Genomic DNA, 24,706 nt, shown 5'->3' on the forward strand with positions numbered 1-24,706 from the left:
GTTTAGACAGCCAGAACCAAATTGGAGAAGGATGCTCTGAGAAAACTGGATCGAACAAAGGAAAGGTGGATGGGATGAGCATAGGTTGCCAAAATATCCTACTCTGAGGATCTGAAGTGTAGAAGTGTATGCAGAGCAGCGCTGCAAAAGCCAATTTCATAACAACGGGAACCCAGAATTACCAGGAACAGATGCCTTCAGCAAAGACAGACTGTAAAATTCATATCAAAGTATGAGAATAAAAGGCGTGAGAGGAGAGATGGCAGGTGGATGTCCAGAGATGGAATGAGATCGGCGGTCGGTGGCGAATGCTGAATGAGTGGAGTGGAGTGGAATGGAGTGGAATGGAGTGGAGAGGGTGGACACTTTTTTTCTTGTGAATCGGTTGTTAGTGAGGAATGAGCTGGTTGAGTGTGAAGAGTGTCGAACGAGACGACGGTGTCGGACGTGCACAAGTGAAGATGGAAACTTCAAAAATAAAATAAAATAAAACTAACAAGGTTATAACGTTGATTGATGAGAGAAGAAGAAAAGAGAGAGGGAAGGGGAAAAAAGAAGGAAGGGGAAGAAAATAAAAGACAAGAGAAAGTAGAAATAGAAGAAGCCGACGAAGAAGCAAAAGGCTTCCTAGTCTTCCTCGGAGATGTATGTGAAAAGAGTAATAGAAATGAAGAAGATTGAATGGGTGGATGTTTAGCGAGTGGGTGGATGTTTAGGGATTGAATGGGACCGTATCGGTTTAGAATAGAAAATCATTTCTGGAAACACCCGACAGACCAGGCACCCAGTTCACCCATCAAGGACGTCCTGCGTCCTTTTCGACTCTGCCCTTCTTAAGCACAACGGCCTGCTCATTCTCTACTACTTGACAAGTCAAGGCACGGGTGCAACAATGAAAAACAATAGAATCGTCCGCACCAATACTTGGACTTCGATTTGCTCCTCTGGATCCTCTTTGGATCCATCCCATCCTTTACCCTGGCGACCCATACGACCGATTGCTCTATTGGAGCATAGGGACTATTACGAAATAGCATCAACATACAGCGGAGCAAATAAAAAGAGGTCCAGGATGGTTTTTTACGCAGCAAAGGGGAGTAAAATAGAAAGACTACGCATTCCCATTTAGTTGATTAGTGAGCAATTGAGTTTGTTGTTGTTGGGTCCACCTATTCTAAATTGTATGCCTCCCGAGCCCGCTGCCAATGTAAAATGAATATCATTTTGCCCATGTAAACTTAAAATTACACTGGACTTGACTGAATATGCAGCCTCCCTTACTTGAACTTCAGTCTTTACCCAGCACGCCCAGCTCGCGCTTTTTTTCTGAGCTCCTCTCGACACCCAAGAATGATGCCACGGGGCCCCCAAAGTGAAGAGAGGATTATGGTAAGATGAAGTCAAATATGGGAATATGCCGTTTCAGTGCTCTCGGATTACATATTACTAACGATTCAATGGTTGTAGGACCATAAACTTAAACGCAAACAAGAATTACAGTGCACCCACTTACCTTCGGCAACAACAGATTAGAGTCCTCTACCCTTAGCTCATTCATCTCAAAACAACAGCCAAAAGCACGAGAATAAAGAAAAGACGCGTTGATATAGAAATAACGGATATCATGATGTGTGCCAAGCGCATGGGTGAGCAACCTCCCCTCTTCCTCTGTCCTACTTTGAATCTCTGCATCTGTCTCTCTGTCGCTCTGCCTCTTTGCCTCGCCATCTTTCATTTTCCCTTGATCCGCCCCTCCCTTCGCTTGGACTTTTAGCTGAGTTTGACATTTCTACCTGCGGGATGCATTAAGGTATCACGTCTGCAGCACCTGCCTCACAATTGGTGCCAATGAGAAACATAGCAAATGATGGTATGCGTAATCAAGAAAAAGGGCCATCTTTAAAAAGCATGCACGGTCGTGGTCTCATTGCACTATGCGTTTGCCCAATACCACCACTGCGTAGTCGTTCAAACGAAAATCAAGATGTAGACTAATTTGCTGCGTCCCCATGAAATCTTAATCAAATGAAAGAAAAAGGTTCATTCATTCATTTTCTTTTTTCTTTTTTTTTTGGGCAGAAGAATTTGTGCATAGACTATGTAGGCTATGTATGTATATCAGGCAATATACCTGAGGGCCTGAGACCAAGTACGCGAATGGCTTGGTCAAAGAGTAATGAGGCGGCAGATGCAAGACAGGGCTCGTTATAGTATCCTAATTGACGAGTAACTGCGGTTTTGAACGGGAGATGTAAAGGGAAGATGCAAGGGTGTATTAGAGAACAGGGTTCCTAGAAAACGGCTGTTTTTTTTCTAAAGGGTGTTGTGTTCGGTCAAAATCCTACGATCGCAAACCGGGCTGTTGTTGACAAGTTGAACACGGACAAAGAGGAGTTGACGGAGGCATAACGGTCAAGCATAGCTAGAATGGAAAATTTTTGGTCAAACCATCAAGTAACGGGCGATCGACTCTAAATCTGCTTTTTGGGCTGTACGTTGCATGTGTCGTGGCTGCATGAGTAGGTTAAAATCCGGGGTAGGATGCAACAGTGCAATGAACGCAAATTTGAAGGTCGAGGATCATGTTTCGGAAAACGAAACAGGGAAACAAGGATATTACAGGGAACCTTTCCTCTGTTCATAGGGTTTGTCGACTTTCAGAAGTTTCCTGGCAAATCGATCAAAGTTGAACTAAAACCCTCACCAGAATACCATCTCAGACGTAGCGAGATCGGTTGTGCGATACCATGAACACAGTCCAACAGTCGTTCACCGCCTAGCACATGAGGTATCATTAGTCATCTTACCTCTATTCTGAAAACAAATCTGCAATGGACGTCCAACACTCACACTGAGTGCGCTGTAGCCCACGCAGCCGCCATCTTCTCTTCTCAAATCAAGAAACATTTGCAATGGAGAATAATACAGCATTTTTTTAAACTTTGCCCGAAACTCCTGTAATTCAACGCGTCCATTGTTTTTATTTTTATTTTTGGCACGATGACACATGGCCTTTGTGACATAAGGCTACCGGGACAAGACACGCTCAAACAAGCTATCGCGTTGCAACCTTGGCGTAACGACGCGTATGTTTTCTATAGATACTGCCGGCTACAGCCTTTGGTGACACTGCGGATGGCATCTATAATTACCCTTTGTATACAACAGCCATAGGTTCTCTCCCGAAGCAATAATTATTCAAGGTGGGTGGTTGCTGTTAACAAGCATCGCTATTTTTAAGTCAATGCGAGCGTGCTTGAACACCTTTCTCCTTTTTTTTCACTGTGGGAACATTCGGGTAGCGTGATAGGTTCATGTCCTTGCTCCGTAGTGGTTTAAACACACACCCGCCAAAAAAAAAAAAAAAAAAAAAAAAAAAAAAAAACTCCTTAGTCAAAGGTCGTGTATGCCATCTTCTATGTTTCTATGTTGTAAACAGCATTACAGCGTCATTCTTGGCGCAATATATACTGTGTCCATTGTTTATGGAGGACCCCATTATACTATTTTATACTACACCTATAAAAAAAGGAGGAGCCTGTTCGATTGACGACCATCTTCAGGCTTGAAATGTTGACAAAAGGGCGTCAAATATTTCCATGGGCTGCACTTTATATGTTATACCACTTATACCACTGTAAAAGCAACTAGGAGTAATCAAGTGCTCACAAAGTGGCAGTGCAAACGACCAAACATTGATCGTCCTAAAGCAATGGATCCTCTCTGAGAGGTCAGCGCGCCCGCCATATTCTAGAGCACTAAAGCTGTAGAACTTTTAGGCCATAAACCTTGGCAATTCGAATTCTAGATTTGCATGGTTCTTATCGAATTTTAGTCTAACGCCCAACGTGGAATAGGTCGAGCAATAAGTCCTGGATCGCTGCTATAGTGCGCGTCCTTCAGGCGTTGTCAGAATACTGGTATGGCACTTGAACCCTCCCCCCCCTCCTTTCTCAAACCAGTGTTGTTGTTTTAGAGACGATCCAATGTGTCTTTGTAGTCCATCGTGAGCGCTCTTCCCAAATCATGGAATAAAAGAACGGATCAAAATATAAGACCTGTCTTTTTATCCATTGGATGGGTCAGCGCAGCGCAATATGACTGTTGATGACAGGATTGGATACAGACGCGGCCAACAGATTTCTCGGCAGACTAAACATTTGGATAGCCAGACTGCGTAGACAGACACAGACACAGACACGAAAGAGAAAAGAGCGCAGAAGAAGGAGACAGGAGGGAGATTGAAGCACTAACAAAACACAAGCACGGGCGCCAATGCTGCCCCTTTGTCATGTTGAAAGTAGGTTTAGGTTACCTTGTGAGAGCCTTGCACTGCCACACATTTCCTGCTCATCAAGGTTTTCTTTTTGATCCATCGGTACTTCATCCCGAGCTCTGAGCCCTCTGTAATTGTAAGCCCTCGACACGGACGTTACACGCAAATTCAATGTGGTTCACTGACCTTGCCATTTCGACCCAAACAAGCAAGGTGCATGTATACAGTTAGAAGCGATAGTCGGTACCGCCCCAATGTTTCTCAAGGAGTCTTGGAGAAATGAACACAGGAGAAGTGCCTGCAGGGTAAGCTGAGTCATTTGCGCACGTTTGCGTTATCTTTCAACATCGACCCTTCCTGAAGCAATGCCATGTTTATATTCCAGAAGCTGCCTTACTAATGCATCTTGTAGTATAAACTGTCGGAGGATAGCCGATTTGTGTCAATGAGATGTAATGGATCCAGCATTCGAATAAGCATAACGAGGGTCATACCACCATTTCCTTTTTCTTTTTCTTTTTTTTTGTCTTTTTCTTTGAGTTTATTATTGCTACCCTCACGCCGCACCGCGTGTTTAAGCACAGCATCTAAACCATAGTTTTGCCACCATTGTATGGTTTTGCTCTCATTCTCTATCGACTTTGCCTACCTCATGAGAAAACAAAGCAGTAAGTGGATTTTTTTTTCATCTGGGCTAGACTATGCTGAGCTGGCTATTGAGAATGAGCTGCGGTTCGAATTATCGAGTCTAGCGTCCCCTTTTTCTCTGTTGCGATTGCCGATATTGTACATACATGCAAATTAACCAGTTATAGGCATATCTTGCCAATTAATATGGACTCATGAAAGAATAAAGAAGAAAAAAGTGCGGCGTCTCTCCAACGTGGTTTGGACTTTTTTATTGTTGTCAATATTGAAGACCATCCCAAGGGTAAAAATGCATTCCACTCTGATAGCCATGGTGGTGTGATAGGCCCTGGCTGCATGCAAATGCTATTACTGCAGATAGAGAGAAGGGAGGGGGGGGGGAGGCGATAGATCGAAAGCTGACTGACTAACGCGATCTATTTACTCGGGTTACTTATCCTGCAGAGATGAATGAAACCAACCGGATCGCGATCCATCGATCTTTTTCTCGATTCTTTTATGTGTCCTGATATAAAATTTAAGGAATCGCACGTACCCATCAAATAACAATGTCGACAATGAGAGTAGACTACTAACGGTTTTCTTTTTTTTTTACAAGTGTACTACAGAAAACAGAAACTCCCTCCTTCCATCTGCAAAGTGCATAAACGTGTTGGCCATGCACGATACGAAGAAAAATAAACAAAATAAAAAGAATGCGCGATGCATATCCATCCTAACCTCTAACAGCCACGTCATCTTGCACGACATCCAACGGACGAACGGACGAACGGACGAACGAACGGAACGATGGGATTTCTTTTTTCTGTGGGTCCCCTCCCTTCCCCGCAGATGCTCTCAGCCTGGTCGGTGGTCCATCGTTCTCTAACATTAGACTGGTGTTACCTTTATGCTCCGCAGAAAAATGTCTCTCTATCCTCTCCCCTCTATCTTTCCTCTCCCCTCTATCTTTTTGCGCCTAGAACATTTTTCGCACACCGTTCTGCTCAACGTGATACATAACGCTCCCCCTCCCCCCAAATGATACAAACACAAAAATAAAGACGCAAGATATGAAGCTTGCGCGAAAAATAAAAATAATAAAAGTCTCCGGTAATAGACACGTTGATCCATGGACTTTGAGATTTTAATTCTATAGGACCGTTTAGGAGGGGCATGTACTTGTAGACCAAATTACTACACACGTAGACTAGGTAACAAATAAAAAAATAAAAAAAAAGAGATAGAAAGTGATGCACTCCAAACGAGATTCATGGACAATTAAAAAAGTGTGCGACAATTACGACGCCGCACTGCAGGTCTGCATTAGATACTGTGCGCATTACGTGCTTAGAGGTGGCGCCAAAAAAAAAAAAAATACGAATCTTTGTCCACCTTTCGACTATCTCAGCCTATGGATTAAGAAATATAGACTACATTTCAACAGCTAAAGCAGCCGGTTCAAACAGATTGCTTGCAGCCATGGACAAAGTCGAGTGTACTGTAGTCTAGTTTGGCTGAAAAGTCCTCTCAAAGAGGCGGGTGTGCATGTTTGTTTTGTTTGTCTACCCCCTTGACGACTTATATGTAGGACAAGGACGTATTGTTGAGACACGTTAGGAGTGGGAACATTGTCGCGATAAAGAAAAATGATAACACGGATGATTTTCAAGGTAAATGTGAAAGAGGATCGGAGCTAAAAGATCTATCATCATTTTTTTTTTTTTTTTTTTTTTTTTGCCGGTCAGAAGAATGAGAATACAACAAAAAAACTCTGATCTGTTGTGCAAGATTACTCTAGACATCAGCAGCGCCACGCAGAAGAGAGCAGATCCTGACGCGAATCAACTTAGCAGCTTTGAATGAAGTGAGCGACCGAGCAAATGCGCTATGAGAAAAAAAAAAAAACAATAGCCAAAAAACGAGGCACGAACGCAATGCCAGAGCTAGGCTACTAGGGCTCCAGAAGTGGGCGGCTATGAGGATTCTCAGTGCCAAGGGCTCTGGTGTATTAAATTAAAATGCTGTATATGGGCTGAAAAGACATCAAGCTGTCGAATACTCTTTTACACCCCCTCCCAGCAATGGTATGGCATTTTGTTGAGGACACTCATCATTCCCCTGACGGAGCGTGCTGTGGGGATGAAACCAATGTTACACAAACATCAACCTTATTTGGGATAAAGGTGTGAATTTGGAAATTGCTTCCACCAACAAACGGGGTGCGTGCAGAGCATGCTGGGTCGCAATCCCTACTGGAGAGACAGTTGGTCACTAGGTTATAGCCATTGTAGCAAAAACTAAAAAAAAAAAATGGCCAAGCGGGATAGTCCAACTCGTCCAGAGGAATGTATCCCGCAGCTACAAAAGTGCAGCCTTGGGGGGATCGCGAAGGACAACGCTCTCAACATGCTTGACGTTTAAACAATGGCGATCCAAGATTTTTTTTTTTCAAAAATACATTTTGTGCTTACATCGGTTGTTGCAGTCGACACGAATGTAAATAGCAAGCACGATGCTAATATTATAGCCCTCATCCATATTCTTCTGTTAATCTCTGAAGTATATGTCTGTAAATAATTTATAAGTATGCGCATTCTTGTGATCTCTGAATGCTCACCCTCCCCTCTCTCGCAAGAGCCGTTTTCTCTACGGCCCATTAGCAAATCACTTTTTGCCCCCAAGAATGTACACATGGAATTCCACTTTCATTCCAGTCAACCCGTACCCATTGCTCTAGTAAGCCCACTTTGAGCACCCAGTTTGCTGTCCATATTTTTTTTTTTATTGCTCTTGTCCCAAGCTAGCTCCTGGGAGACCTGTCTTAACGTTGAATGACCTAAATCCAATCGCAAATATGACTTCTTTTGAGCCATCCTTGCCCTCGCTCCTTTCAGCCAATCGCAAGATGCCTTTAACGCCGTAATCGTACGTTGGTTGTTGGGCCTTGTGGAACCCCTCATTGGTTCTTGAGGTTGGCCTTGCTGTGATAAAAGTCGAAGAGCTTTGCTCTTCTTTGTTCGTCGCATATGTACTGCAGATATGGGTGTATGTTGGTGATGGCCATTGAAGGAATTTGGTTCTCAATGTCACCAATCCCATGCTAAGCATTCTTTCCTTACAGATACATATGGCGCTTGATGTATGGTTGATACAGAAAACTGCGCCGAATGCGGGCGCCTTTAAGATCTTTGATGTCGATAGGGTTGAAACGAGTTGTAGCCACTGTATAAACCTTTCCTGGGCTAATACCTGTGATCACTGTTTGCCGCCGAGGGATAAGGATGTTCTTCCGTGAAAATGTATCGTGGTTTTTAGCAATAGCTCCGAACCTCTTGTCCAGTGGATTTTGGAAGCGTCGTTGGTCGTGCCAGTCGCTTCAACATCCTCAAGTGCGTCTGTGTCTATAAGTACCTGTCAAGTCGTCATCCTCCAAGAATGTCTCGTCCAGCTCAAGCCCCATCCTTGATACAATGTGGTATCTCAAGCAAATCCTCGCCGCCGTCACCAACATCCCTCACGACCTTATCCTTTTTGCCCTTTTTGCCCTTTTTGTCCTTTTTCCAAAATTGCTCAGTCATCGTATCGTAGGCTAGCAGATGGGGACGGAGTTCGTTTATTGCAACTGCGCCGCGGAGCTTGTGCTTGCTTGTTCTTTTATCACTCTGCAACGTTACGTTTTTTCGTGCAACCGTTCCTTCATGCAAATCCATTGGTCTTCTTGTAGAGCATTTTGTTCGTCACAAGGCCATTCTGCGCGATAACCGACTCCTCCGCCTTAATCGTTTCGTTCTGGTTCATGACCTCCTTGATGATAGGCGCGGAGCGGGCGTCGCTGTAAAGAAGGTGGTAGAGGTCGGCTTCAGAAAAATACACAAAGCCTAGTGACAGTTTTATTGAAGCGAAATCCTTGTATTTGTGATGTTGGTCGTTCTCTTCGAAAAAAAAATCGAATTGCGTTTTGCTCCGGTGGTCTCTTTTTATCGTCGGAGAATGTGGCATTCATGAAATATGTCCGCACCGCACTTATGACACCCATCACAGCCAATCTACCCACGGTGCTTGGGAACGTACAAGATCCTTGGTTCTGGAATGGAGTGAAGTTGATGACCTTAACGTAGCCGTTATATACGCGGGGAGCATGTGGTCCTTGGGGTAGTGGCCGAGTCTCTGGTGGGTCGCCCTATCGATGCGCGCGTGGTAATGGTTCTTGGTAGTGCGTTAAGGGCATGCATATACGGCGAGTTTCGACCCAACTTGCCGGTGAGGAGCAGTGTCACAAGGGAGAAATAGAATGCGCTGTTGTTCAGGAGACCCTCTAGATCTTGGTTCTGGTCACTTTGCAACAGGATTATCATTCGGTTACCAAGCTGCACTGTTACTACATTGTTCAATAGGCCACAGATATGTATGTATAGCCCTCGCTTATGGCCATTAAACAGTCTTCATTTCTACGCATCCCTATTTGACCACTGCCCACGACCCCTTAACTCTGCTGCTGTTGCACACTTGCTGCTGGCCGATGACTTGATGACGATGACGACGAGCTTGGGTTGGGCTAAGAGTTTTCCGAGTTGAGTATGTCGTATGCGGGAAAGTAGGTGGAGCAGAGGCAAAGATGGAAGAGGAAACCAAAGAATACGGCAACCTTTTTCAGATCGGCTGCGCAGGATCATCCCAAAAAGGAAATGCAGTGTCCTTTTTCAATCGTTTTAATTCTTCCTAATGCTAGAGTTATCCTATGTTCTATTTTCTACGTACACCCTCTCATTTTTTTTGCATCCGTCCTTCATGCACCTTACACGCGTTCGCATCTTTCTTCCTTCACATCCGTTTTAATTCAGGAAGACCATAGTATTTTTGAGCTCATTACTTTAAAGGATCCATGCGGTGAGTTTGCATTTTCCTGTGCACCGAGGTTGCGCGCGCCTTCGAATCTGATCGCAGTAGTAGCATGGGTGATAGTGCAGCCAAGACTGTCAGAAAAAAACCCCCCGTATCTTAGTTACGTCCATTGAGATCACAGTAGGGCTGCGATAAGGATGGTGGCTACCCTCTCACTTGCTGTAAGCACACTTTCATAGCCTTCCACCTACGCATGGGTGCCATGTAAGAACGGAGGGTCGAGATTTCGAATGCATGTGATATCCGTCATGTCGGCCACGATTTGCTCCTCAAGGCTTCTTAGAAGCTGGATCCTGATCTTATCATTTATATAATCGGCTACTGCGGTCAAATTGCATTGTGCCGTTAGCGTTGGGCCTTTGGAAATATGAATTTTCTTTGGACGACTTCTACGTCTTCGTCCGGCGGTGTGTTGTGGTGTCGCCATTGCAATTGCTATTGCAGTTGATTGCTGATGTTGCTCGTCAGCAGCAGCACGATGTCGTACAAGTTATTCCTCCTCTTCCTCTCTCTCCTCCTCGAGCACCTGTGAAGACATTGTTGGGAACTGGTGAGCGTGGAGTTTGGACCACGTCAGGCTACACAATTGAACTGTATTTTGTAGTGTTATATTTGTTAAACCTTAGAAAGGTGCGAGCAAAAACGCGTGGAGCGCTGTCGCAGAATGGTTGTCATAGAGGTATTTATTATGGAGTGTGTGGTGGTATTTTTGTATGTCGACGCGCGGAAGGGACCGATAAGTGCAAAAACAAGTCGATTGGTAAAGAATGAAGAATGAAGAAGAACGGATGGTGATGGTAATGGAGAAATAAGAAAGGACTTCTGCCAGCCGAAAAACGCGAAAAGCGAAAAATACGAGTATTTAAATAGTCTGCACTGGAAGACATATTTTAGGCCCTTCTCGAAGCGGTATTACCAGAAAAAAAGCGTGATTGAGAATGCCTACAAAGGCGAAGCAAGTGTATGCATGCATGTATCTACATGTATATGTGTATGTGTATGTGCATGTACTTACTGTAATCGCAAGTCGATATCCATTCTTTTGCAGCACATCCATTTTCTTTAGCGGGCGCCGAAAAAAAAGATCTGTGGCATGACTCAAGCACAAGTCCAAAACCGGGTTCCTTTGCCGTCCTCGTCAAATCATGATATGCCAGGGGATACCCAAGTGTCCAATGGATCTAGTACAAGTTATTTGTTGTCGACTGTTTGTACTACAGGAGCTCATCTAGAAGTAGACTCGAACTTCGTTTTTATTTTTTGCAGATTGTTCAGTCGTTAAAAGAGAAACGTCATGGTTTCGGTGTAGATGCACTAGTTAAAAAACGAAACAAAAAAAACTACTGTCGCTGTGAAAGGACTTTTGAAGTTTATTATTATTATTATTGTAATATATATACAATGCCATGGGCGAAGTGCTTCCCAAAAATTTCATGAGGAATAAACAACAGGTTGGATGAACTAAACACTATTAGATAAGAACTGAGTACAACTCAAACGCATCAAACAGGGCTGTGAGCGGAGAATTGAGGGACAATGTTTTGCTGAAGGAAAAGGACACGCGTCGCTGACGCATGTTGATCCTGTGGCCGCGGGTGCACGGACTCTGCTGATGCTGCTGCTGCTGCTACTCGATCGGACTGGATCGCCACCAATTTTTTTTTACGATTTTCGTCATTAAGGTTGTAAGTGATGAGTCGCCAGTTGAACGTTTCGAGATTGCAGGGTGGGGAGCAGAGAGTTGAGAGATATGGTTGTTGGTGGGAAAAGAGAGGAATACGAGCTCCGACTAAAACCCACATCTAATGGCTTTGTTGGTTCAGGCGGCGGAGGCAGATCGCGAATTGCTGTCCTTGTTCTGTTCTGCATTCGACGAAGTGTTGGTGACCGAATTAGGATGCTTGGCGCGCTTATGTCGCAAGAGATCGTGCTGACGAGTGAATTTCCAGTGGCACTCGTCGCAAGGGAAGGGCCTGGCGGTCGTATGGGTCATCAAGTGTGATCGCAGGTTGAACGGCCTCGTGAAGCGACGCTGACAGACCGGGCAGACGTGAATATCCTTGATCTCGGGGACCAACTCTGGATCAAGGAGCTGATTGTGAGAATGGCCGCCGAATGATGAATACGATCCAGAGGACGATCGACGGCGATCGTGTCGGACAGGCGTCTTGGGCGAATCAATCGACTCCTTGGAGTAGGGTGAATCGTAAGGAGCAGTGCTGGATGTCGAGATCACCATGGACTTTGGCCTGGGCTTGCTGCCCGTTGACGAAGATGGTCCTGCAGCAGATCTGGCGCGCGATGGCACATAACTGTGATCGAATTCCTGCTCTTCTTCTTCCTCCTCCGACCCTGATTCTGATTCCGAGTATTCGTTCTCCCGGATGTCCTGCAAGGACAAGTCAGAGTAGGGGCTGTTCTCGATGGGGGCACCAGGGAGCTGTTCGCCACAGGGGAACTTTCCTGGGCATTTGCAGAGGAGTGACAATTCCGTGGTGAGGGTTTCTTGAGCGAGAGGAGCGGCATTGACTGTATCGTGCTTGAACAACGAAGATACCTCACGTTCAATATTATCCATCTGATTCATGGGCGGCGTCATCTGATGATAGACATTGGTCTGGCTGTAGATCGACTGCACAGCAGATGAAGGAGCCATGACCGGGGCCGAGGGGAAGCCACTGGTATGTTGCTGGACAGGGTTGCTCATGGGAAAGAGATCAAAGTCCGAGCTGAGGGCCATCAGTGGAGACTCGGCGTAGGGGCTATTGCTGAGGCTGCTGCTACAGCTACTAATGGTTGGACTGGGACTAAAGAGAGAACTCTCGAGGTTATCAAACTGCTGCATCAACTCATGATACGCCAGTTGTTCTTGCAGCTGTTGCTGTATCTGTTCTGGTGTTTGCTGTTCTGGTGGTGAGAGCTGTGCAGGGATCACATACGCGTTCTGGATGGCTTGGGGCTGCGAGCCATAATACATGGTGCCGATCTCATTGTTAGTGCCCGTATACTTGAGGAAGGTCAAAGTAGGGGGCGAGGTAGGAGGTGTTCCCAGACCGATATGAGCTAGTCCACTGAACTGGAACTGCTGCGGGTGCTTGGGCTGCTGTACGGAGGCACAGGACTGGTAGGGGTGCTGCTGCATCAGCAAGTCATTGGGTGCGCCGAGATCGAGGATGGGCTGGAGAGACTGCTCGCTGGGGAAGAACATGGGCATGTCCAGGAGATCGATTTCAGCACCGGTCTCGGGCGAGGAGAAGGGCGAGGAAGCGCAGGAGGAGGAGCTCGACATGGGCGAGTTGAAGATGGGGTTGTTGGGGAGCTTGTTGTAGAGGGTGTTGATGTTGGCTTGCCTATTGAGAGCGTACGGGTAGGGGGGGGGGGAGGAGAGGGGGACAGGAGATGTGGGATCTGTTGGTTAGCGCGTGCTGGTAGGCAGGCGGGCGGGCAGACAGGTTCGTAAGGAGAAAGGGAGTGCCAAGATAGGTCTGCGCAATTGTGTATTTCGATCTAGGGTCTGCAGGCGCAAATCAATTTTGCATGGCTTGCACATGCCCTCTTTTGGCAGCCACGCTGCCTCGCGAAATAAAACGCCCAACGAATCACAAAAGAGTCGCGCCGCCCACGATTACAAATACAAAAAGACAGTCCTCAGGCGGAACAAACGCCCGATTGGCGTGTTTGTACTCCCACAGATACAACCAAGGCAGGCAGGGAGGATGAGTCCATTTTGCGTAACGCTCGTCATCTCGATCATACCACACACGCAACCCGCTCTCAAATCTCATATCGATCCCAGATTAAAAAGCCAACCAGAGAGAGGAAATACAATAAAGAACCCAGCAATGGAAAGGATAATAAACAAGGCAAGGCAACGCAGAGCAGGGCAGGGCAGGGCAGGGCAAGGCAGGACAGAGCAGAGCAGCTCAAGGGTAGACTAAGCTAGGCTAGGCTAGGGTAGGGCTGCGAGATTGGTGGCGTTTGGATATGATCCATGTGAATTCACTCTTTTTCAACTTTTTTTTTCTTTTGGTCAGAGACAAAGAGAGAGGAGGAAGAGAAGAGAAGAGATTATTAATACAGAAACACCACTATGGTACAGTCACCAGGCCAAGGATGACTGACTGACTGAAGGAAAGGGGAAGGAGGATACCATCCCCCAGGCCAGAAGGTTGATCGAAATAAAGTTCTTAAGCGAACGACTGCGCAGACAAACCCCTGTCTCCATCTCGCACCATCACCGCAGCCCTGGGATCAATTGGGTTTCTGGGTCCTGAATGTTGGAGAGAGAGCGAGAAAGAGAGGGGGGAGGGACCATTTCATTTGATACTTACATTATGATATGACTTCTGTGCTTGAGCTAAGTGGGAATGCTAGACTAGTGAATGACTGGATGAATGGATGAATGCTATGGATAGTGGGTGGATGGATGTTGCTGCAGGAGAGAGGGGTATATGACGCGACAAGTGGTTGGTCGAGCAAAGCAAGAGCGAAGAGCGAATGGAAGAAAGACAAGAATGAAAAGAAGAAAGAAGAGAGGAGATAGAAGAGCAGGTTTTGTTCTAAAGGAGCAAGAAGTAGAAGAGAGAAGAGGATGGAGGGAGTGGGGGAGGGGCAGACCGTTATATATTTTTCTGTGGTTGGGGAAAGATTCGCACGTCAAACGAGGTGACGGCCTCTCTCTCAGAGACACACCTCCCTTGACTCAGGTGTCTCATTGCCTCCCCCATTCATTCAATCGCAATTGAATATCCGCTAGATGCAATTGGAGCAATTGTACTTTTTGTACTCACTGGCGTACACCTCTCTATTCAGTCTCCTATTCTATTCTTTACAATATGCAAGGACTGGGAATTGGTCAATTTGTCAGCGGGATGTGTCCGCGATTATTAATGCATCCAGCCTACGCACACACTCTATCAACATTCATAAGAATACGACCTGGTCTCTTCCTTCCTCTCGCTCTCTTTATCGCTCGCTCGCTCGGCCCTTATCGCGATTAATGCTTTAATGCTATGTCTGCTGCCAGCGCTAATCCTGAGCCAATCCTATCCAGTAATGGCCTGGCACCATCATCTCTGACGCAATTTTACTATGATGTTCATCCTTGCCCATCCTCCTCTAGATGCACCCACTGCGTTAGATCAACTGAGCATTCAATTGCGGTCCACTATGCCGGTTGAATGTGGATGTCGTTTTTATCCAATCTTTTATTTTTATATACAGAAGTGCTCTCTTCGTTTAAGGTTTTCTTTCCCTTCCGCGTGTGATGTGCGATACCGGCTCTTCGGTCAGTCAGCAACTGGTCGTTCTTTCTCTGATGTTCTATCGACCACGCAAGGCGGGACAAGGCTACCTCGTTAACTTTCATTTGCCACGCAGTTTATTTTCGTTTAACTTAGTCGTCGTTTTATCCACACACGTTCCGCCCTTTTCTAGACAGAGAGAGAGAGAGTGGGAGAGAAAGAAAAAGAGAGGAAGAGAGAGGGCCCATGATAATCCGACCAGGCGCCATAATCCCTCATCCATATTACCCCTGTATTAGACTGCACATGTACGCAAGTATAGGGCTCGAAAATTATTATATTTTCCTCTCTTTCCCTGTCCACTGAGGACACGAATCCCTGGTACGACAAAAGAGGACGTTCCGCCCGACATCTCCACTGTCGATGGAATGGAAAAATAAAATATGCGAAGAAACCAAATACAATCTGATAAATAAAAAAATACTCGTACTATTAAAAGAATATTCATGTTGGTCGATAGTAACATGACGCGCATCCCCCTGCCTCTTCCCCTCATTCCACACAGGCGCCCTTGGGTTTTTTGATTCTCCCATTTCTTTTTTACCAAAGGAGGAACACGTAGACTCCCCTTTTAACTTGTCAGGGGAAGATGCAGGCACTATCGTACCGTGGGTAGACTAGAAGGGTGGGGGAAAATAAAAATAAATGTCGACCTCCATTGCCCAACTGTCAAGTGACTTGGGCTGCAAACATGCGCCCAGTAGCGATCGATCAAGGCTTCTCCTTTTCCCTTCTATCTTGCAAGATTGGTTCTATGCAAAGAGGAGGAGCTGAGCGTTGCGGCGCCTTGTCCTCACTCAAAAACCATTAAGGTTTCTCTTGGCTAATTGCGTGGCCTGTCAAACAACGTAATACGATGCGCGCCGTATCCCAATCATTGCGAAGAAAATCTCCTTTTTTGTACGACTGTACCACAGCCGTGTAGAAGTAAAAAAAAAAAAAAACAAACGAAAACGAAAACGAAAAGGGCGTTGCGTTAGATGGGGGAACACAACAGCGATCGAGCCGACTAAAATAAGACACGTACACGCATGTTTCTTGGTCGTTGCAGGAAACCCCCAGGCTGTGTTGTTGGGTTGGGTTGAGTCGAGAATAATCCTTTGTTTCGCTCAGAACTACAGCCAGCTGAGTAGGGGTACATTATCTGCCCCTCTGTCTCCTTGTGAGCCGTCTTGGCGTGGACTGGCGGTAATACGCTTGGGATCAATATATGTCTTACCTGTCGTCGACATTATTATGTCGATTTCGCGATTGGCGCTTATGAAAAAAAAAAACATACTGGGTAAAATGGGGGGGGCCAAAGACGCTGAGATGCGCTCACTTGTCGATCATCTCGAACCGAGTTTCATGGGCCCATTTTGTTTCCCTATTTTGGGCACTTCTTTCTTCCTAGGTCGATTGCATTGACAAGACGAGAGGAGTCCATGCCAAGAGGATGCGAACCTATCGCTCTTGATCCCGACGAACCGCGTTGGCGCTGGCGTTGCATGACGCTTTAGTGTCAACAAATAATGAGATTTGAGCGCGCACTCATCTCTCGTCATCTGCAGCGTAGAAAGCAGACGCGTTGTCTACCATCCATTTTTCCTATTAAAAAATAGAAAAAGAGAAGAAGGACACATTCATCTGTTTGCTCACTTTATTCTTTTAATCTCGTATGCGAAATGAGGTACAGATGTCCTTGAAAAGGGGTCTGGCATTATAAAAAAAAAATCCTCCGCATACGCAGTTACCGTTTACCCATGGGCCATCTATGCCGTCAGGTTCCTGAAAAATATGCCAGTGGCTCCCTGTCTTTGTCCAATAACGCTCCCCCTGCCAAATACTTTGTCTGGATGAAAGTTCACCCACTATCCCATCTTTAATTTTTCTTCTCCATTGGTTCGCAGTGGGCAGATGGACATATGCACACCAAAAAAAAAACTTCACTCAGCAACAACATGAGACACTGCAGTGCAGGATGGCGCGCTACATGGGGAGGCCACATACACTTTGGTGATGCAATCGCTGTCGAATTCCTACACCTAACCTAACGGTGTTATTCCATGAATTGTCGAGAAACAAAAAAGGGAAACACGCTCTGTCGATCTCTGTCAATAGAGTGAGAAACAGAACACAGGAGCTGAGGTTCAAAACTTCAAATGCTCCACAATGCACCACTGTCGCATACTTTGCCTCTTCGGGCGCCCTGTACACACACACACCCACACACGCCAAGAGTCGTGAGAAGAAAATATACTTTTTTTCACATAGTGGGCGAGCGGGAATCCAACCTCATCAGAAAAAATATAGATAGAATAAAACGTGGGTTCTCCACGAGCAATGTGCCAATGTGTGTCTTTTTACGCCATGCGGCCAGTCAGTGTACAAAAAGAGTCATCGGGATATCGGGACCCCTTCATCCATTGGCGGGTTACCTCTTTTGAACAAGTGCTCAATTGACGTCTTCTCCGTCAAACAACAGCGCCGCTCTAAATGACTTCCCCCCCCCCCTACTCCCCAAACGGGCCGACAATCCACAGGTGTGATATTATTCCCTCCCCTCCTTCCCTCCCTCCCATGTGCATGCCATCCCTCAAGGGGGGAGGTTTTCCTGGCAAAAAGCTGCGCAGTGCCCTGCCCATCCTTTCTTTCCCTTTGTGCTCAAAGGCCAGTAAGCTCAAACGGTCATCGATTTCTAATCAATTCCCGCATTTTTTTTTTCCTTTTCTTTCTTTGCCCATCGCCGCCGCGATCCAAGTAGTTCTTTTTCTATATTTCATCTGGTTCCTGAAACGTTCAATCAAGTTGTCACATGCTCTCAATTGCCCTCAATCTAAAACCATCGCCCTTGTTTTGTCAGCTTGCTCAATTTCTAAGCGAGGAAAAAAAGAAGGCTTTCATGATCATGCAACAAGTAGAGTAAGAACAGCATAACAATCAACAACAGGAACAACAACACTTGCAACAACAACAACAGCAGCCTCCCCTCCAGGAAAAAGGCGTGATTCCATCCAGGTATATCCATCTGCATGAAGTCTCTTGAGCTTCTCAAAAAGACGCGTAAGCATCTCACAACTTTTTGTTCCATGGAGAACCAGGTCGCGATTACCGTTGTGGACCTTGGTGCTGCCTAAAAAAGAAAAAAAAGGAGGATAGCCCATCCAAAGCGACACTGCGCAACACGCGATCCACAGATCTTTGCATCCAGCACAGCATTCTTCGACATAATCGCATGCTTTTAATAATACTCGCTCGAACAGAAAAAAAAAAGGGATTTATTCGACTCTGTCTCTTCTTCCCTTCTTCCTCCCTTCCCCACAAGGAAAAAAAAAGAGAAAAGACCCGAAAGCGAAAAAAAAAGAGAGACGACCGCCCGCTTTGCTTGCTTCTTATACAACAACAGGCTCCTCCACAAACCAATCCAATTCCTCTGCCCATCTGAACTTGCGCACAACCGTCCCGTGGGGCCTGGGCTCCACACAATACAACGTGTGCAGCTGCACCTCCATCTCCGGCATCGCTGACCGGTCAATGTCCATCAGGTATCCCAGCAGGATACGGAGAACCACCCGATGGGTGACAATCACAAGATCCGAGGTCATCCGTTCCAGTTCAACAATCAACGGGTTCACTCGCTGAATCACATCCAGATAGGACTCTCCACCCATTCCTACAAGCAAAAAAAAAAAAAAAAAAAAAAAATTAGAACACTTGTCTTGCTCAATTTTCACAGAATCATATCCTCTGGGCATATATATTCTGTTACAAATCAGAACTCGAACGAGGACGGTACCTGGGTAACGATAAAACAACTTGTTGATCCTCCGTGCCTCAAACTCCTCAGGATACAGCTGTTCAATCTGGTTGTAGGATAGACCCTCGCATATGCCTGTGACAAAAACAGACAGGGATAAAAGCATCAGTTCCTGCCTCGCTTGCTTGACAATCATCTGCCTAGGTCTCGCCCTCCGATCAGAGACTTGAATAACTCACCAGCGTAAATCTCATTCAGGAACCTCATATGCTTGATGTCGTACTCCTTTGGATCAAATTCCTCTACGGTCTCCTTGGTCCTCGTCAGCATGCTGGTCCATACAGCAACAGTTTTCTCCCGTTGAGGCGTGATCGCCGTCCCTGCCTCGGCTTCCATTTGCCTTGCCCGTTCATTCTCCTGGCGTTGGTGATTAATGAACCGTGACAAGCACGCGCCATATCGCTTTCCTTTGGCCGACAATGGCGCGTCCCCTCCTGTATATTGTAACACAGCGTCAGAGCATTAAAGTAGAGCAAAAGGTTAGGAATATGAGTGAAGCTCTGCCGACTCTAAACAATTGCATTTGTTGTCGATAAGTAATCTCAGTTCCCGTACCGATTTTTCCAACGATATTATCAACGCTTTCTCCATGCCGTGTGAGCCATATGCATCTCGGGGACAGATTGAAGTTCATCAAGTAGAATATGCACTGTCCTGCAAGATATCCCTGAATATTGTACGCAATGACCTGTTGTGATACAAAAAAAAAAAAATCTCCTCCTTATTAGTACCACTGACAGGAGGCCACCAAAAAAGAGAAATAAAAGTCCTCCCTCGAACCCATACCTTCTTTCCAACGTTGATCAGCTTACAATACTGGATCCCTTCCTCCTCATCCTCCTCGTCCAGCGTTTGATATGCTTTCTCATAGTTCTCCAATCTTTTTTTAAAGTCGGCCCGCGCCTGTGCCTCGTCCATGCCCTTATAATCGGGCGAGCTCAGCTTCATGGTGATATTGTGTGCAAGGACCACGGGGTCCGTACATATTGATTCTATAAAGAGGACCCTGCAGTTTGGTTCCAGATCCAATCGGTTCAACAGCATTTTTCTATACGTTTGCAGAGTACGATTGATAGACCGGAAGAGCGTCAATATCTGTGCTGAACACAACGTTATGTCATAGGCTGGAAAATCCTAGATCCATTGGACAACTATCATCCCGTCCTAATTTCTCTCTCTCTCTCTCTTTCTCTCTCCTTTGCTTGTTACCTTCTTTCCCGAGAAGAATTTGTCGCATCTGTTTGTATACAAGACAGATTAATAGAGAATAAAAATGGGTTAGGCCCATTCACCCAAACCAATGCATCATTAGCGCTTGATGTAAGAGAAACCAAGTGCGCAAAAAAAAAAACTTCAATTCGCACCATGAATGCCGACACGGCCCCCTTGTTTTAGCCAGGCAATAAGTTCCTCCAGGCTATCTAGCGCCAATTCGTCACGCATCGTCTTGGCTGTGCTGTTTTGGGGGTCGAAGAACGCATGCGAATGGCTCGTTCCGTCCTTGTTGTCGCCTTTGGATGCGATTCTTCTTCGGTTTCCGACGTTGAACACCTACAGTTGAGGCGTATGGTTGAAGGATACAGTGACAGCATGTCAATAGCGTGATAAAGCAGAGTCTTTTTTTTTTTTTTTAAAAAAAAAGGCGATATTCACATGCAGCAACACTCCATAATACAATAATTCCATCCGGTCTCAGAAGAGGATATAAATGGGATCAATAACGGTGCGCAAGGAGTGAGTGAGCAGTAGAAATGAAAGGTATGAGGGCGTTCGGAAAAGGAACAGCGCGAGTCGCACAAAAGAGCCGATCCAGCGGTGCAGCATCCAATGAATCCACTCCAGTTGTTGTGCGCGCGTTTACTTGAGGTGTTTTAGAGTTCTCCGCGTTGATGCTGACGATAATCCGTATGAACATTTGACCACCTCTTAATCTGGTTTTCCCATGGACTCATGGCTCTCTCTCTCTCTTATCGAGACAAAAAAAATGCGGGCGTTATCCTCATTTCCTTGTCTTTCCATGTATCTCCCCCTCCCCCTCCCCCTACCCCCAGATCGCTGCTTATCTCGCATCTCCCTTCATGCGCACTGCTCCTTTTTTTCTTATACCTTGGTGTCATATTGAAGCCAGGTCAGATAACGCTGCAGCTTCTTGACCAGATAGCTCTTGCCTCGCGCGGGCAATCCAACTAACGCACGGTCAACGAAATAAAAAAAAAAAATTTAAGAGAAAGCGATAAGAAAAAAAAAGGCTTGATGTCAGCTTTATCTTGGCCATACAAAGTCAGTCTCCGCGAAAAGCGTTTGAGCAGAAGAAGAGAGAGAGGAACCACAATATAAAAGCAATGAAACCATGCAGCACCGGCTTACCCATTATAACGACCAGCTTGGAGCCAAACTCATGCTGGGTGTCTTCGAGCTCTATTTTTTTTTTTTTTTTTTTTTGCGCAAAAGAGGAGTTGTATCAATTAATTTGACCGTGCACACACTGAACGGACTCATTCCTTGACGTGGTTTGCGCTTAGCATGCCAACTTCTGTCATCATTACCTTGTGGTAATTTGCTCATGACCATGCCTGGCTGATCAATCGAGCAAAGGCTTCGCCGTCTCAGTGCCGAGACAGACCCTGCACTCGAGGCGAGGGACACGCCATTCCCAACAACCGTACTGGCGTTGGTCAGACGTGTGACAGAGGTGGGAATGTTCACGGCCACGGGCCTGGTGCCGGTTCCGAGCAGGGGATTTGTAAACTGGATAGGATCTTTATGCATCGAGAGATCGTCGTCGTTGCTGGAGTTGAGTGTAGTTGTGAGGAGCTGGTTAGTTGTGAGAGAGAGAGAGAGAGATATGTGTGTGTGTGTTTTTTTTTTTTTGAATGGGGTTGATAAACGCTGTAGTAAAAGGCGCCGAGTCACGTGTGAACTTGCCCTGCACTAGCAAAAAAAAAAGAAAAAAGAAAGGGCACAAGATGCAACGCGGTCAATTGGAGGAAGCCTTTTGTGGCCCAACCGGGTTGTAAAGGCGGATCATAGTAGGAGGGGGACAGGTTGAGCTGGTTCGTTCGCCGTAGACGTTTAGATAAGGGAACCCGTTGCATTGTTACGGCGACGTTAGATCCTTTATATCTAAATCATTTCAAGGGGGATTGAATCATCCTCCCAGGGCACGGCCCTTTGTTGCCGAATGAAGGTTCGATACCACATGGTGCTTCAAGATCAGTCTTTCTATAGGAGATATCAATATAATATGCGCTTGTTTTTTTTATTTATATTTTTTATTAAATAATATGTAAGAATAGATGGATTGGCTGTCGCTATGGTATCTCGTGTTAATTTGTCTATGCGGGTGAAAGTGAGAGCATCGCTGCATTGCCGGTTGTAGCTCTCTGTTCGTTGCCGATCTGCCGACTCGCTTTATCCGCGATCGACATCGTATTCCCATCCCGGGAAATCCTGTCGATGCTCAAACATGTCGACCAGCTTCTGATTGAATGGCTCAAAGACACGCTGAAGGCGGAACCGGGTCGACAGCTCCAGTGGTGGCTCCGAAAAGACTGGGTGTGATGACGAAGATCCCGTTGAACCGCTCGATACCTTGTGCTCATACTCGAATTCAGGATCCTCGTTCGAGTCCAGAAGATCGTCCTCATCCTGAACAATAATTCCATTAGCACCAAACATCTTCAATCCTGCGCCACCGTGTCTCAAGGGTGCCATGGGGTCGGTCCCGATCTCGATTGGAAAGTTCATGAAGGGGGATGGGTCTAGGTTCAAAAAGTGCGACAGCCGAACCATGGTCGAGACAGTCGATTTCCTGTCGTAAAGATCCTCGGTTCTTAATACCAAGATCTTGGTGAACGGAACGTGCTTCACGAACTCGTGCAATTGAGAGTAGTAAAGACCCTTGACGATCAGGTTGAGCAATGGAGCAGAGGGATCTAATACAGTAGCATCAAGGATCTCTATCAGCTTCCTGGCAGTCGACAAATAACAATCGATAAGCAGCATACCACCCAGGCTTACCTCTGGCATTGTTGGACCTTGGTCGATTAGGAAGACCCATCCGCTTGGCAGCTATGGCCGCGAATGATTCAAGAGAGATCAAAATTAGTATGAAGAAAGTCACCCGTTAGCAATATCAAAACGATTAGGCCATCGTCCCCAAACTTACTTTTGGTAGCTTCCTCTGAATGGCACCGCAAGAACTCTGTCCACTTTTTGCTTCCTGGGCGCGCAATACACTCCTTGAGAATCAACAGCTCCTCCGCAACGATCTCCTCAAAGCTATATCCCGCAGCATATTGTTCTATTCGGTTCATTACATAACAACAATAGGTTAGTAAACATGGTACATGTGCATAATCAATGTGTCACGTCAGCGCAGAAACACAAAGACCAAGACATTGTTCCACATACTCTGCTCCAGGTAATTGAGGTAGGCGCGGTCGATGGGATCGCGGAAGATGAAGACGACCTTGATCTCGGGCATAGTGCTCGCAATCCTCTTGCTGGCACCATTCATATGAAGATAACTGGGCGCACACTCTCCAACAAGAATCTTTTGGTCATTGTAGTTGGGCGAATCTTGATGCTCCATGTTGACGTGGCTGAGCCCATAATGTTGGATATGGGGAAGCGACTCTCCAGAAAGAACGGGATTATGTGAACTGACTGGGATGTCCTTGATCGAGGGGAAATACTGTAGATACCACTCGAGGTTCTTCGTCGCTGGGTCGAGGTCGTTATAGCTCTGGGATCCAAAGAAGGGTGTCTCGTCGCTATCGGGAACATCCAGCAATGAGGCGTTTCCGGTCCTAGACGCCGCAAATTGAAATGGTATCCGCGAATGTGGGACAAAGCAAAAAAAAATCGATTTTTTAGTCTACATTTCGGATACACCCGCCTCTAGCCTCAAGTGTACAGACTCGGTACCGGGGAACATACCTCTCATACATCTCGTTCGACTTGACAAGATCCCAGACCTGGGGATGGGTCCGGAAGGCCTCGTAAAGAACATTGGCTCCGCTATGCTCTGCACCAGCAATCATGAAGCTCGGCACGATCTTTTTGCATATCTGCCAATGTCTTCCATTCTTACAGGCAGGAGGGTAATATACGGTTGTACTCCTCTCCTTCTTGGTCAGACGCCTGGGCAACATATCGATGTCTTCGCTGCGGTCGTCTTCCAGGGCTGTCGCCAGTGACTTTATCCTGACTTTACCCTTGAATTGAAGACTGTGGGCATACCTCTCCATCATAATACGCTCTGCATCCTGTGGGTCTGCCTCGAGAATCCCAGAGAGCAGGTTTCTTGAGGGCAGACGCACGATAAGAACCAGGCAGATGGAGAGGAAGCAGCACACCAGGGCGATCCTGCGCATGCGTAGCATGATAACTCGCTTTGTTGGATGTGTGGATTTGAAGCAGGAAGGAGTGTGCTGCTGGCTGTAGGAATCACACTCGCGCAGACAGAGAAAAAATAATATAAATATATGTATATGTTTTTTTAGATACCACTGTCAAATAGCGAGCAAGGAAAGAGAAGAAGCGGGCGTTAGAAAAGGATAAAATATTTGAGAGCGTGCGATGGATAGAGAAGTGGATGATCGACTAAGGAGTAACCGGAGGTGGATTCGATCGAGTGGAGTCGAGGAGGCGTTGCAGGAGGGATGCTGTTTATGGTTACCTAGTGTGCAATGGTTGTATGAGGGGGCGAATAAGGAGGTGTGAGATGAGGGTGAAGAGACAGCCGTTGGATGAGACGTTATCCTGGGGATGATGATGATGATGATGGTGGTGAGG

The 24,706-nt window shown here is 46.2% G+C and overlaps 5 protein-coding genes across 5 annotated transcripts; all 5 read right to left on the reverse strand.

The window, feature by feature from the left end:
- Nucleotides 1-7,687: 7,687 nt before the first annotated feature.
- On the reverse strand, nucleotides 7,688-8,366 carry BC939DRAFT_499678 (uncharacterized protein; the record flags this gene model as incomplete). The annotated part of the gene is made up of 3 exons (XM_051559967.1): nucleotides 7,688-7,937; nucleotides 8,026-8,164; nucleotides 8,318-8,366. The coding sequence occupies 3 exons, from the start codon at nucleotides 8,364-8,366 to the stop codon at nucleotides 7,688-7,690; spliced, it is 438 nt and encodes a 145-aa protein (XP_051415974.1).
- A 3,339-nt stretch (nucleotides 8,367-11,705) lies between these two features.
- Nucleotides 11,706-11,855, reverse strand: BC939DRAFT_380721 (uncharacterized protein; the record flags this gene model as incomplete). The annotated part of the gene is made up of 1 exon (XM_051551744.1): nucleotides 11,706-11,855. A coding segment is annotated over one exon (150 nt), but the record flags the coding sequence as incomplete, so codon positions are not given.
- Nucleotides 11,826-14,391, reverse strand: BC939DRAFT_301644 (uncharacterized protein). Its single transcript, XM_051551386.1, has 4 exons — nucleotides 14,140-14,391; nucleotides 12,748-13,158; nucleotides 12,366-12,615; nucleotides 11,826-12,271 (listed from the first exon to the last, which is right to left on the reverse strand). Coding segments are annotated over exons 1-4 (894 nt in total). The 5' UTR covers nucleotides 14,142-14,391; the 3' UTR covers nucleotides 11,826-12,040.
- A 3,934-nt stretch (nucleotides 14,392-18,325) lies between these two features.
- Nucleotides 18,326-21,972, reverse strand: BC939DRAFT_439794 (6-phosphofructo-2-kinase-domain-containing protein). Its single transcript, XM_051554004.1, has 10 exons — nucleotides 21,454-21,972; nucleotides 21,275-21,325; nucleotides 21,014-21,093; nucleotides 20,272-20,458; nucleotides 20,117-20,144; nucleotides 19,694-19,955; nucleotides 19,463-19,595; nucleotides 19,087-19,341; nucleotides 18,887-18,982; nucleotides 18,326-18,763 (listed from the first exon to the last, which is right to left on the reverse strand). The coding sequence occupies exons 1-10, from the start codon at nucleotides 21,674-21,676 to the stop codon at nucleotides 18,483-18,485; spliced, it is 1,596 nt and encodes a 531-aa protein (XP_051415977.1). The 5' UTR covers nucleotides 21,677-21,972; the 3' UTR covers nucleotides 18,326-18,482.
- Nucleotides 21,973-22,318: 346 nt separating this feature from the next.
- On the reverse strand, nucleotides 22,319-24,294 carry BC939DRAFT_473771 (P-loop containing nucleoside triphosphate hydrolase protein; the record flags this gene model as incomplete). The annotated part of the gene is made up of 5 exons (XM_051558371.1): nucleotides 22,319-22,842; nucleotides 22,928-22,978; nucleotides 23,076-23,210; nucleotides 23,321-23,718; nucleotides 23,849-24,294. 5 exons carry the CDS (start codon nucleotides 24,292-24,294, stop codon nucleotides 22,319-22,321), a joined length of 1,554 nt encoding a protein of 517 aa, XP_051415978.1.
- Nucleotides 24,295-24,706: the final 412 nt, after the last annotated feature.

The sequence above is a fragment of the Gamsiella multidivaricata genome, assembly GCF_025024155.1.
Source record: "Gamsiella multidivaricata strain RSA 2152 chromosome Unknown BC939scaffold_8, whole genome shotgun sequence".
Classification (NCBI taxonomy): domain Eukaryota; kingdom Fungi; phylum Mortierellomycota; class Mortierellomycetes; order Mortierellales; family Mortierellaceae; genus Gamsiella; species Gamsiella multidivaricata.